The 14,820-nt window shown below is 35.1% G+C and overlaps 2 protein-coding genes across 4 annotated transcripts; one reads left to right on the top strand and one right to left on the bottom strand.

The window, feature by feature from the left end:
* The first annotated feature begins 37 nt into the window (after positions 1-37).
* Positions 38-6,887, top strand: LOC125203809 (auxilin-related protein 2-like). 2 transcript variants are annotated; one of them, XM_048102265.1, is made up of 10 exons: positions 38-150; positions 1,207-1,615; positions 2,553-5,280; positions 5,359-5,425; positions 5,573-5,643; positions 5,727-5,792; positions 5,872-5,961; positions 6,132-6,308; positions 6,453-6,647; positions 6,734-6,887. In XM_048102265.1, exons 2-9 carry the CDS (start codon positions 1,257-1,259, stop codon positions 6,486-6,488), a joined length of 3,594 nt encoding a protein of 1,197 aa, XP_047958222.1. In that variant the 5' UTR covers positions 38-150; positions 1,207-1,256; the 3' UTR covers positions 6,489-6,647; positions 6,734-6,887. The 2 variants fall into 2 exon arrangements, with proteins under 2 accessions (XP_047958222.1, XP_047958223.1); XM_048102266.1 differs by having other exon boundaries at positions 70-150; positions 1,241-1,615.
* Positions 6,888-10,406: 3,519 nt separating this feature from the next.
* Positions 10,407-11,498, bottom strand: LOC125204468 (dormancy-associated protein homolog 3). Of its 2 annotated transcripts, none has more exons than XM_048103131.1 (3): positions 11,341-11,498; positions 11,074-11,225; positions 10,407-10,623 (listed from the first exon to the last, which is right to left on the bottom strand). In XM_048103131.1, the coding sequence occupies exons 1-3, from the start codon at positions 11,453-11,455 to the stop codon at positions 10,501-10,503; spliced, it is 390 nt and encodes a 129-aa protein (XP_047959088.1). In that variant the 5' UTR covers positions 11,456-11,498; the 3' UTR covers positions 10,407-10,500. The 2 variants fall into 2 exon arrangements, with proteins under 2 accessions (XP_047959088.1, XP_047959089.1); XM_048103132.1 differs by having other exon boundaries at positions 11,079-11,225.
* Between the last annotated feature and the right edge of the window lie 3,322 nt (positions 11,499-14,820).

Here is a 14,820-nt window from a genome sequence, read left to right as displayed (position 1 = left end):
TGATTTGTAAACCCGAGCCTTCATCATTCATCCCACCACCATACTCACGCCATGCTCCTTCCTCTCACTGAAAAAGTAACGGATTTGGAGAAGCACATTTCCCTCTCACCTACCTACGCCGCCTCCAGTTCTCTACCCGCTCCCGCCTAGGTGAGTCATAATCTGCTCTGAAATTCCTTTTTTTTGTCGCAGCTTCTCTATTTACTTAGGATTGTGTTTGTTTGCTTCTCAAATCAGTATATTTTAGCTGATTTAAACTGTGCGAGTGAAGCCTCGGGGGGATAATAGGTTACCGGATAATGTTTTGTAGTTGCTGAAACTGTAATTTGGCGATCGTCGTTTTAATTATCTTTTGGTCGTCTACTCCAATGCTGGATTTTTGAATGCACTGGAAACTTTGTTTATGTGTAATTGTGTAAAACGGCTATGTGAATTGTGTGCATGTAAAGTAAAATTAGGAATGAGATGTATCCTGTAGGAGTGGATGATTATTAATAAATGCACTTTTTCCATTTTCGTACCGTATTCTTACTGAGACAATAGGGAAAATGATTCTACTTGTATGTGTATGGGGATCGCTCTTGCTCTATTTGCATTTTTGTTGACTTGTGATAACTTCGTAATAATTGATGACTCGGCCTATAACTAGCATTTTGTAAGTGATGGGACTGAGAAGACAAATTTTGGAATTGGATGAAGGAAAAAAGTGTGCTGTATTCGGAGTTTTACCCCTGGCTAACATAAATCTCAAAAGAAGTTTTACAGGGGTTATTGATGATGTGAAGTTGAAAGATTAAAACTGTGATAACTGATAAGTGGTCAGCCCCATATGCCTGATATTTTGTTCATGTTAGGATAAATACTTTGAAGGGATTTTTAATATGTTCTCTTTGTTTTAACTGTCTCTGTAGTCAATGCTTACTCAGATATTTCTATAACTTTTAGTGTTGCAGCCTGTGGTTGTTTATTTTGGGCATAGCTTAGATAAAAATAGTTTAGACCAATCCACCACATATTATAATGGATTGTTTGATCACACAATTCTTCAAATACCTACTTCTTTTAGGCCTGTTTCTGTTGACATTGTGCTGTACTCAGTATTATTTTTATGCAAATGTCTTCGAGTCTCTCTCATTAGGTCGCTGCATTTTGTTTCTCATTCTTTTCTGTTTTTGCATGATATATTCATTTTCATTGGTTGAGCAGTCAATATACAGCACAATATACACCTTCCTTTCAGAGACAAAGTAAAGGAAATGGAGAACATTTCTCTGTCACTCCCAAAGAGGAGCTTCTCTTCCAACAATGCCTTCACTTCTCACAAGTCCATTTACAATGATGTTTTTGGCGGCCCTCCAAAGTTGGGCCTGCCAACTCTGGCCCCACGCTTTGAGGATTACTTGGAGATTTTTGGCGGCTTTCACACCTCACAATCTTCGTCAATACCCATGCTCCATCTCCCACTCATGGCCAGTGAGGACTCCAGCCTCCACTCTGATGTTGACTACAATGAGGTTTTTGGGGGCTGTGAAGGCTTTGACTGTACAGCATCAGTTGAGGATTTAGTTGGACACTCCAGTGGCAGATATGACTCAGACTCCTCTGATGACCCCTGGTATTCATTTATATGCCTCCAGTAATCTAAGTAACATTATCTGTCATGAATTTTATTATCTTAATTTTTGTCAAGTGTAGAATACAAGCATTACTGCTTAGGTCTAGTATTTCATATGGAATTTAATTTCAGATTTAGGTACTCCCTCCGTCCCAGATAATTTGACCCATTTCACTTTTACCATTTTTGGTAGTGGACCCCATATTCTACGAACTCATTCCTAATCACATTTTATTATAAAACTAATATATAAAAGTAGGACCCACATCCCACTAACTTTTTCAACTCACTTTTCATTACATTTATTAAAACCCGTGCCTGGTGAAAGTGAGTCGAATTATCCGGGACGGAGGGAGTAATATTTGAGACTTTGAGTGCATTATATCCCAGGAGTTAATCACTTCGTCTTGAAAGGGGCTGGTGCTTGTCCTGGTGATGGCTTCAATTCTTACAACTAAACTCACTAGCTCTGCATAGGAACTTCTTGACAAACAAAGGAGTTACAGAGAACTTTGGAACCCTTTAGCTTAAAGAGAGTTGCTCCAAGGTCACCTGGAGAGGGTGTTTATTTCCTTCAGAGAGTGTTGTGAATTCAAATGCATTTGAACATTTTCCTTCTTGTTGTATTTTCTTTTCTACATATAACGTAATAATAAACGTGCATTCCGAAATTCATTTGTCGGAGGAGCTAATTCAATATGAGATTTCAAATTTCAAGCATCTTAATGAACAATTAGTTAGAATAAATTGCTTACTAAGGCTATTATTTTTGGGTTGCCATCTTTATGACTGGGAGGTATGTATCGTCGATGTATTTAGGAGTTTGACTGTAGTTGTTTGTAATTAGAGAAGCTAAACATCTCTCCTTCTCTTTGAGAGAAAAGCTTGGTCATGCTTTGTTGTAACTGCGACCTGTGTTTGGAATATTTTCTTGTAGGAGTCCAGCACAAAGTGGGTCTCTGTCAGAAGAATTAGATCCGCTGGCTGGATCGGATAAGAGCCAAAGGTTATCAGATGGTGATTTTCAGCAGACATTGGAAAACATTAACAAGCATACTGCATCTTATAATAAATCTTGTCATATCAGTGCCGGTACAGTGCTCACCACGACCAGTCATGTGACTAATTTTAGTGCTGTTCCTGGATATACTTTCTCTCTTTATGAAAGTCCTGTTTCATGGGGTGGGGATGATGAAGATTGCTCCGAGGGCATGCTAAGTAACACCAACCACGGTGGAGAATATGGTGCAAGAGTTGCTGGAGAAAAGCAATGCAAAGGTTCACCAAATTCCTCACTCAGTGGCTCTGATACACATACAAATGATTCTAAACCTTCGGAGATACTTGGGAATTCTACTTCCCAAATAAAACCATTTGTTACAGTATGTGATATCAGTCTGCGAACTAAGCCTTCGCGATTACCACCCCCGTCTAGGCCTCCACCTGTCTTAGCTGTTAAAAAAAGTCAGCATGACAAACCAAATGCAGAACGAAATCCTTTTCAGCGTTATACCTCTGACGGAGTGGCTGATGACATTGCACCGCCTTTCTTTGATGCGAAAATAAATGCTACCTTATCTGATGAGTGTAAGGAAAGTGAAAATAGGAATGTTAAAGTGGAGGGGAAGTATATCCGCAGCCACAGTGCTGCTAACGTGGCGGAGAAAACAAATGAGACTGCCAGGGCCTCCATGGACACTGAGGATGAGAAGTTCCTTCACTCATGCGGGGATAAAACCCCAGTCTCCATGCCTATTGTTGAAGGAAGGATGGGATCAATAGAGAGCACTGAAGAAATACTAGTGCCTCATGGAGTCCAATGCTCTAACAACAGTGCTGATAATTCTGCCCGTGATGTTGTTTGGAGGGAAGCAACTGCATATTTTGAGTTGCAGACAGAAGCTAGGGGAAATGAGAATGAAGTGGAGGCTAAATTAAAGAGCAAGGATTCTCCTAATAGAATGGATACTGAGAAAAAGTCTGTTGATTCTCAAATAACAAAACAGACTCGTATTATGGATGGAAAAAATATTCTCGTGGAAGAATTTCAAAGTTGTTTTGAAGATGTCATGCAAGCAGAAACAAGGGAAATTATGCACGACAGAACTGGCGGCATACAACAAAGTGGGGATTCTGTAAAACAATCTGAAAGCATTCTGGAAGAAAATTATGACCTGAAAGAGAATGGTGAGATCCTTCGAGATTCTAAGAAGCATAGAGAGAGTGGTGACAACTCGTATATAGCTGCTGGCCATGGTAACAGTTCGAATAGATGGCTTGACTGTGAGAAAGATATGGAAACAGGTAAACTGACAGTGAATGAGTCAGCCTCTAGGAAGGCTTTTGGCCAAGCCAGATATGAGTTGGATGTAAATAAAGAGAGAAATCAAGATGTGCCCAACAATGAAGATACTGTTTTGAGGTTCAGAATGTCTGAGACAGAAGCAGTTAGTGAGGAAGAGGACTTTGAAAAAACAGAAAATATGAAATCGAGTTCGGATGCTAGTTTGCATGAAGACATGAGTGAGCATGCTGAAGAAATTCAGCCTAATGGACATGATGAGAGTGAAGTAGAATGGGATCTCGATAGTCTTATCCTCATAGATGGGGATAAATTGGAAGTATCAGAGGGAGGATATAAAGTTGATGAAGTGACTGCAACTAAAGACTTGGGGAAGCATGATAATATGCAAATGCTGAGATCCTCTCAAAGAGCATTTTCACCTGAAGAAAATGGGGACATGAAAGATAAACCTAAGAGTAGTACATATAAAACTGAGACTGGGGGTGACATATGGGTTCTAGGTGGATTTCATGAATTCAGCAAGAATCAAGATGGCTCACTAGAAATAAACACTCCCAGTGCTGCAAACAATGATATCAAGTCTCCTTGCGAACCCAAGCAGATGTTACATTCGAAGACTTGTGGCTCTGACATGGGGGTCTCACGTGTTACATCAGGTACAATATTGTCAGAACTGGGACACTCTCGTGGTGAGGGCCAAAAGATGAATAGTTCTCAGTTTACTGTTAAAAGGGTGGATATCAGTGATAACTGCAATCTGCGTCAAGTGATACCAGAGTCTAATGCTAGTGGAGGGAAGATGGAAGAAATCCCATCATTCTTGAAACAATATAGTGACAGACTATCATCTAAGAAAGATGCTACAAGCCATCCAATTGAAGTAAAAAACTCAAATATGAGAGGCAACTTTGCAGGAAAAGACCTAAAAGTAGGGGAAAGAATAAGACAGGAAACTGCGCCTGAAAATGAACATATGAGAAAACTAGAGGAAGAAAGAGAGCGGGAAAGGGAAAGAGAAAAGGACAGGATGGCAGTTGATAAGGCGGCTCTTGAAGCTCAAGAAAGATCATATTTTGAAGCTCGCGAGAGAGCTGCAGTTGAGAGAGCCACTGCTGAAGTAAGACAAAGAGCTCTGGCAGAGGCTCAAGAAAGACTGGAGAAGGCATCAGCGGAGGCAAGACTTAGGACTGATCGAGCTGCTGTAGAGAGAGCAACTGCAGAGGCTCGACAGCGAGCTGCTGAAAAGTTAATGGCTCAAAAGCCTGCACATGAACCCCTTGATCGAATAGAAAAATCTGTACCTGATAGGTTTTCAGCGTCTTCTAGATTTACTGATGCAAGACAGAGCTTTTTGCCATCTGTGAGTGGGCTTCCTGGCATTTAGTTCTAAATTCTGGTTGATTGAATATTCATGTGATTTGTTTTATCTGATTGTCAGGACATTTACTTCCAAGGTACTGGAGTCTCGAATCGTGTGCGATATGCATATTCTTCAACACATGATGGTATGCATTTAGTGAAAGGGATATTCATGGATTCCATTAGAATATTATTTTTCAAGTTATTGTTTCTGTTTTTAAGCCCTAACTACACGTAGTATTTTACATGATTTCCTTGGAGGTGGTTTTCTTACACAATTTAAAACTTTGTAGGGGCTGAAAGTGAATCACCTCAGAGGTGTAAAGCTCGGTTGGAAAGATATAGAAGAACTGCAGAGCGTGCAGTGAGTGCATTCTTTGTCATCCGGTTCTTTTCTTTCTCATTCTGTAGCATTATCCTTTAATATTCATTTTGCTACAATTTCAGGCAAATGCCTTGGCAGAGAAAAATAGGCGAGACTTTCTTGCACAAAAAGAAAGAGAAGAGAGGAATGTAAGAACGCTATACTTTCGTTGAGATTCGTTTCTATTATCTGATGTTGTCTATTATCTTAGAGGAAGTATTTCTGCAGAAAGTTGCAGAAACTCTGGATGCTGAAGTCAAGAGATGGTCAAGTGGAAAACAGGGAAACCTTCGAGCCCTGCTATCTACTTTACAATATGTATGCTTTTCTTTCCATTTCTCTTATATCTCGATCCATCATCTCAGTGTTCGTTTTATACCCAGAATACGTTTGCATATTTTTCTAGTTTTTACTGTTATTAATATGGTATGTAAATCTGTTATCAATAAATGATTGTTGGATGGGTAATGAATAAATGCCTTTGGCAGATCCTTGGGCCTGATAGTGGCTGGCATCCAGTTTCATTAACAGAAGTGATAACTTCTGCGGCTGTTAAAAAGGCTTACAGGAGGGCCACTCTCTGTGTTCACCCTGATAAATTACAACAACGCGGTGCAACAATTCAGCAAAAGTACATATGCGAGAAAGTTTTTGATCTACTAAAGGTTTGTATGTAATAGGTGTTTTTTTTTTCTTTCTGAATTCTCATTTGTTTAGACAGACACTGACTATTTCTGGGCTACTATAGTTACAAAGAGCAAGATGTGACCCCATGGATTTTCACTTAACATGCATTCCTTGTGTCTCAGGAAGCTTGGAACAAGTTTAATTCAGAGGAGAGGTGAATTTAGGTGCCCCCCGTCAGGAAGCTTGGAACAAGTTCATGCCGGAAATATGATTTCCGGCAAGTAAATTCTTATCATACTTCCCAGCTTGATTTTTTTTCTTTTTTATGGTGACAGTGATAAGTTTGAGATTTACAGAACTGGAAATCAGGAAAAAAGGTATGGTCTCTTTTCTTTGCTTTCTTATTTTAATTTGAAAGTAGTCACAAATTTAAGTAATCACCAGGATTATTAAATGAATGCAGGTAATAAAGAAACAAATGGAGTTGGACGTGGGGCATCTCCTTCATTGCATATATACATATAGAAATATAAAAAATATATTAATTGCATACTTTGTATTAGCATGGTTTTAGTACGATGCAGAAGCAATCATATCTGTACATCTCCTTTGGTCCATCTCTTATCTCTATTTTTTTACACTTCTAATTCTTATTCCACGTGGATTTGGTAAAAAAATATCATGTTTCTTCTGTTATAGCATGGATAACTCTCTCTCTTAAAAGCATAATCTTTTGAACTAGCCATTTTTACATGATATCAAAACAGATTCAAGTTGATGATCAAATTTTTTGTTTATCATGTGAAAGTCCGTTGACCATTTCCGTCCCCACAAGCTCTCCCAAAAAATTTTCAGAGCCACACCACTGAGTTACCAAAAAAAAACAAAGAACAGAGCCATGCCTCAAGTTCTATTTACCCCTTTCCTCTCTCCCATAGATGTGATTTGAAGTTTGGGCAATTGAATCAAGACAGAAATTCATTTTTTGTCTTGAATATAGGATCATTTATGATTGGTCTAAAATATTACTACATCAAAGCCTTAAAAGAATGAGCATTTTATGATTTTGGTCAAATATATTTTGCCCTGGCTAGCAAATTAAACACTTAAATATTATACTAAGGTTTATTTTGTAAATATATGAGCATTTTATGATTTTGGTACAAACATTATGTTCGTTGCTCTATTATGAATTGCTCATTTTTGCCAAAAAATTGTAAAGACATTAAATTTAAAAGGTGCGAAAGTTTTATTCGCGATGTAAATTACGATGATTTTGTTCCAGATTTGGTTTGGTATACTATCTATGACGAAGGACGACAAAACTTTAGAGGTTATAAGAGCATTCACAACAGTTTCCCTAATACCTCCCTTATTTCTCCCTAACTCCTGCCACATCAGTGCCACATCAGCACCATAATTTATCCCCAGTTTTTAGCCAACTTTTAGCCAACTGCTCCAATGGTTTCTCCTTTATTTCTCCCTAACTCAACATTTCATTTTTACATCATCACTAATTTAATTGTTTTATTTTTGTATATAATAAAGTTAGCTAATTTAATTTATAAAACAAAACAAATAATAGTAATAAAGTTCGTTGTATTAAACACGGGTAAACATTAAAAAAAGGGATGAGGATGGGGAGAGAATGAAGAGAAGGTGTGTATTTATAGGGGGAAATTAAAAAAAAAAAACAAAAAATATATTTATCGCCGAATTATCGCCCACAGTGGTCGGCGATAATTCGGCGATAATCCGACGATTTTTCGCCGGTTGGCGATAAAACGGGAGAAAAAAACGCCGAATTATCGCCGACCTCTCCCATTGGTCGGCGATAACTCGGCGATAGACGGCGAAAAAACGCCGACTTTTAGCCGGCACCATTGGGAGTGCTCTAAGTCTATCACTAATCCTCAAAATCCTTGTGATCCCTAACTAAAATTGTACGTTGGTGGTGCACTTTAGAGGCGAAGCTAGCGCCTATATTTGTGCATACAATTTCGCTTCTCCTCAAAATTTAGCTTGTGGACTTTGTAAAGAGTTGGCAAATCAATAAAAAGTTTGTAACTTCAAAAATAATCATAAAAACTGTATAAAATTAACTAATAACTTTCTATCGAACCTAATTTATATGTTGTGCTCGGAATATAGTCGTAATTTATCATGGGAACGAGCTATTATTTCACGGAGACCTCAATATTTCTAACAACCATACACAAAAATCTTAATTGCACGTCGTTGCCGCCTCTAAAGAAGTTGTTATGGAGGATGTGTTGAAATTCTAATTATGGAGGATGAAATCGTGGTTATAAAATTTATATCATTCAAGTTTCTACGATTTGAATTTTGAGAGTAAACGATAAGAGTGGTGCTAAATGGCCACATTATGGCCAGCCATAATATTAAAAAATTATTAAAATTTTGTTGTTAATACCAAATCGCTGAAATTAATGCATCTAGAGAGTAACAATTTTTTAAAGACTAATATACCCTCAAATATAAAATAGTTATGTTGAATATCTATTTAGTAGTAGTAGTATCTATTTGTATCCAACCATTAATACGTACAATTAGAACTTCAAATTCCATTCTCCATTTTTTATTTGATGCGAAAATTAATAGAACCAACTCTAAGTCATGATGAAAAAAAAAATCTCTTAGTTATTTCCCAATGCCAGCATTTGAAAAACATTGAACCATACACTTTAGTTATGTAATTTAATTATTTTGATCAATTTAAATTATACTAATCTTTAGTTATTATAAATTATTTAGTAATCAAACATGCACTTATTTGTAATCAAACACGTATTTTAATAATTCAAAATGAGGTACCAAAAATTATTCAAATTATTTAATATGTACGGCTGTATAATTAATTTTGAAGTCATAATAAAATATACTCATCATATTTCAGTTCTATTTTCAGTTCTATTTTCAGTGATCAATTTTCAAGTGAAAATTTATGAATGAAGTACTAAAAGTTATTCAAATTATTTCAAAATTTCAATTAATTATTTATAAAATATACTCCTGATATTTCAATTCTATTTTCAGTGATCAATTTTCAAGTATATAAATTGATATATGAACAAATTATAAAATATATTTGAAAATAAATAAATTGTAGGAGTATGAAATAATATGATTAATAATTTCATAAGTGTGAGACATTATATTTATAAATATTACTAAGTGTGACATGATCTTATTAAACATGATCATAAAATATATTAACTACTATATGCAAGCATACATACTTATTAGTTATTACCACAATTTATTTATGATAAATTGTGATTTCTCTTAGTTAATAGGTATGATATGATTATTTCCAATACAACATACATATAATTTGACGTAAATTGTGCATAAATTATTTCATAAATTGTGCATAAATTGTTATGGAGAGAGAATGTTGTAAATTTAAATTTTAAGCAAAAAATTGAGAAAAGGGTACTTAAGTAAAATTATCTTAGCACTAACTATTACTACTAATTTATTGCGTTGACTTTTATAATTATTTACGAAAATGCCATTGTGTGGCTGGCCACATTATGGCCACATAGCATTACTCAAACGATAAACTATTAGATGCATGCAACAATATTGGTATGAATAATAACCTTAAAACAATTAATAAAGATTGATTTGAGACAATACTAATTTTGGTGTTTTCTTTTTCAAGTAGTGATTTTTCTAACTGGATAAGACACCGGAAGAAACATATTGTATTATATATACAGATTAATTTACAATATAGTATTATTGAATAAATGTCTTTCAAAAAATTACCTTGGATACGTAATATGCCAATAATATAGTATAAAAGTAAAAGGAGCATGTCCACGTATGTAGGATTTATTTCAATAGACATAAAAAATGGAGTTCATATATCTGATCCAGATTAGTGAATATAACATCGTAGCCAAACGCCGTTCCCTTATAAAATTGTGAGGAGTTGCATATCCAGAGCGTTATACTTCAAGTGAGAAGCAGTTCACTTATAAAAGAGTATTAGTATTTTCATCGAGAAGCTGTTCACTTGTAAACGAGTATTAGCATTATCATAAATTTTATTATCATGTGAATAATATGAAGCCTCACGTTATATCTCGTGGAATCTAGCAAAGAGAAACGAGAAAAAGGCTCGACATACATATATATAATACGCATATATACATGTACATAGCTAATTACAAAAACAGTCTCTCGTTTCCAGTCGCCGCTTCAGTAAATATCACACGTCGTAAGTAGGAGGAGAGCCACCGGCTCCTCCGCCAACTCTTGCCTTCTCGTAAGCAAATGACGCTGACCTCCGCCGGAAACGGAATGCTTCCTTCCCTCCTCCGCCTAATTACATGGAGCAATATGTGCATCAATATCCACAACTAATTACCTACATACCTAATCTAATTTTGTTATAATTAATTTACCAATTTCTCATTAAAACCGGTATAACAGTCACTGAACCCTAAACAAAACCCTAATAAATAAAAAAAGGAGTATTAATCTTAGCATTTTTACAAACCTCTAAAAGATGACCATGCTTCACATATTAAGTGTAACCAACTACCTCAAAGAGAGTGACCTTTTCCATAAATATATATTTTCTCTTTAGTTCACTAGCTAGAATTAATAAATATCTTGTACTCTATCTATTATCCAAATCATATATACAATCTCATTATCTAATGCCCCACCATTTACCTAACACATTATGCAGGCAAAGACTTAGCTCATTCAATAAATTGATCAATATCTAAAAACTGATTAAACGAGCTTCAATTTGGATTTCCAAACCTTACCGGCGAAAGGTGACACCGGGGGAGTGGAGCCGGCGGGGGAAACCGGCGGCGAGTCCTTCTGACTCCCTTGCGGCGGCTTTACGATCATTATGCTTCTAGTCACTCTCACTTCATCTTCTCCAAACGATCTTCGATTCTCTTCCGATTCTGCAATTACACAGTTCATCAATTTTACATCTCAAATTGCATCCATTTACACCGAAATCCGATTAGTTTAATGCAATAGATTAGGCTAGATCTGTTTTCAGCGCTTTCGACGTACCCTTGCCGGAATTGGATCGGAAGCTAAAAGTGGCGTGTTTCGTGAGTTTTCCGAGGCCGGTGTCGGGCGGGGGGCCGGCGACGGTATCGTCCCAGAGGTGATCGAGTAATCCCATGCTTAAGTTGAGAGAGGTGTTGGTTTGAGTGGAGATATTTATGCACGGAGTGGGCGTTAAAGATCGAGCAACTTTAGGGATTGTGATGGAATGTGGGCCGTTGGATGAGATCTGTGGGAATTGTGATGGCGATAACACGTGACGACTGGATAAGATCGAAACGGCTCCGTGGCATTAATCCAAATCCATAAATAGACTGCTTTGAAAAATTTCACCTGTCTATTTTATGGTGAAATCGACTACCTCCATTGTTAATTCTCCACTCTCCAATTTCACTATATTAATGATTTATTTTCCTTACTTGGAAAATCATTTTAAAATAAAACGTGCAGTCTTAAATCTTGTCAAACTAGTGTACTCCTTATTAGTGAAATATGGAAACACAACACGAGGTTTCAAAAATGTCATATTTAAAAGGATTTCATCTTTATAAGAAAATGTGTAGTTTTAATCCATGATAACAAGGTCTATTATTTTCATTTCCAGCACAAAAATTAGTCTCTTCCCATTTTTAAATATGATCCACTGCTTTTGCTCTTTCTCTCGTATTTCTTATTTTACCAATTTATATTAAAACATATACTCTCTATTGTAATGAACGAATTTCACATTACGTGTTAGTGAAATTCGAATATGAAACATTTTGGCTTAGAAAATACAATCACTTTTAACAAACATTTGGCTTAGAAAATTCAATCACTTTTAGGCTTTAGCATTAAGTTGTTCCAATGATTCTCCGTGGTCTTCTTAATTAGTGAACTATACATACTACTACTGCTATATGCTACTCATACTGGAATAAACGAGCTCTAGAAAGAGCTCTAGCTATGGTTTTAATCCAATGTGCATCTCACGAAATTGAATGGCCACTTCTACATAAAACGAAGATGTAAAATATAAATTTTATGGTATGTTCTATAACTGACGTTTCAATTCGTATTTAAAATTTTAAATTACCTAAAGAAAAAGAATTTAATTTTATCTTTTACTAGCAATTAAGGCATAGTAAAATGTTTCAGTGTCCCTGACGAGAGAAAGAAAAACTACTTATGTCCAAATTTTGTCCACCTTGATCTCCCTCGTGTTGATTAAAAGTTTTGTAGGAAAGTGAATTATTCAACCAAACATTATGTATTATCTCTATGCAGGGAGTTCAATCGAGACAACCCAGTGAGTTTCGGGTTAATCATATAATTCATTGAAATCTTATCAAGTTAAAAATTTACAACCCTAACCCTAAATTTTTGGTTTCAGGTAAGAATTGTAAATCTTATCGGGTTACAAATTTACAAGCATACACCATGAACATGTCTCTGTTTCCATCCTACTAATATAAAAGAATATTACTACATGCCAATCTTTCCTTAATCCATGGTGACTATCGAATAAATAAGATTGCAAACTCTCCCTCCATCCTCTATTTATTACCCAATGAAGTGGTATCATATGTCGCAATTTCATTAGTTCATAAAGTTTTCTTTAATATTAATATACAAATTACTATAATTGAATTTGTTCATGGTATCATTTGTTACAATTTTATTAATTTATAAATATTTTAAATAGTAAGATAAAATTAATATACCCTCTATACCACTATAATTAAATCGTTTTTATTTTTTAATTGTCTCATTATAATTAAGTATTCCTGAGTAACACATCATCATTCTCCTCAATTTATATGTCAGCTCCTACAACTTCATACCTCTCTCCATACCTCTATTCCAACAATCTGAATTTGAATTTTTTAGTTATCAATCACATTATATATTTAAATAAATAACAATATAAATAACAAAATGACTCCCTTAATATTCTTAAAAATCATATGCTAGAATCTGCTAGTGTTTGTATCCAAATTTCTTCCATGAAATGAATGTGAAAACATGGTTGTATTTTTAGAGTTTGAAACTTGGGTTTAAAAAAAAATCCAATCTACCCCCCCAGCCTCCACAATGGGCACCGCTCCCTAGCTCGGACCGCCACCATTACTCGGAATCCTACCAATGGAGAGGTGCCCCAGTCGGTGTCCCACCTATCTCCCCCTCTAGCAACACGGGCCTCCTCGCATTGTGACACTTTTTCCTTCACCCAGTACCAATACCGTTAATATATTTTTTTCCTCTTATTTTTGTCTCTTTTCACCTAACCTTTATATTATTATCTCTCTAGTTAACTCACTAAACATTATTTTCATAAATTTCTTGTGTAAAAGAAATGTCTCGGACTATAGTAGGAAAGAGAGAGTATATATATAATTATACTCCATATTATATTAGAAAAATAAAATTTATACCAAATTTATGATTTTTCATTCACTAAAGATAAAAACCAAATTTGTTATAGTTTTACAACAAAAAATCTTTTCTTTGATGTCTTTGTAATATTTCATCTTTGCTATAATCTCTTTCTTGCTCAGTGTCTATTTTCGTTTACTATGATTGCTGACAATAATATGTTCTTTAATTCCCATAATTTCAATTCATGCTAAAATATTTATGAAATGTAATAAACACCAGTTGTGTATTTTATATATTGCATTTCAGCGGATGTAATTAATTTTTTTTATTTGATTATTTTTTATTATGTATTTGCCATTTTTGTATTTTTTAGGAATTCTATAGTAATATAATTTTTAATTATCTTTATTATAGATAATTATATTATCATTATTATATATATAATGGTGTCGATGGATGATCATTAATAATAATAATAATAAAAAGGTAAAATTTGTTTAGAAGAATATTAATGATATGGAAAACAGAAAATAGTAATGTTTTAATTATCTTTATTATACGCAATTATATTATCATTAATATATGTTCTGGTACTGATGGATGGTCACTAATAATCGCAAAACAGAGGTATAATAGGTTTGGAAGAATATTATTGATATGAAAAACAGAAAAATTAATGAAATACTGTATTAAAAAAGTAATTAATTAAGTTCTTAATCTCTGAAAAAAGTGGTCTCAGCTGAATGAATCAGCCGCCAGTAGACGCCAAAATGGGCTATACGAGACTTGTCCAATGGGTTAAAGCCCCTTTCAATATCCTCTCGAGGTCCCACTTAACTCATCTATACGTTTTGAAAATTTATTGTTAATTTTGTCTTCGTGGAAACAAAATGATTTCACTTAGCACTACATCAATATCGTGTCTTTTACTTATAATTGAACTTTATGATATTTGGATTTAAATGAGGTCACTTTCAATAGCAAATTCTCGAAATAGGCTCATGTAGGAACTTGCTTTTAGAAATGGGCTTATGTAGAAACTAGATTCTTGAAATAGGCCCATGTAAAATAGGCTCATGTAGGAACTTGATTTTTGAAATGGGCTTATGTAGAACCTGGATTCTC

The sequence above is a fragment of the Salvia hispanica genome, chromosome 2 (assembly GCF_023119035.1).
Source record: "Salvia hispanica cultivar TCC Black 2014 chromosome 2, UniMelb_Shisp_WGS_1.0, whole genome shotgun sequence".
Taxonomy (NCBI): Eukaryota; Viridiplantae; Streptophyta; class Magnoliopsida; order Lamiales; family Lamiaceae; genus Salvia; species Salvia hispanica.
The sequence above is the reverse complement of the archived record's forward strand: the minus strand, read 5'-3'. Positions and strand labels throughout refer to the sequence as shown.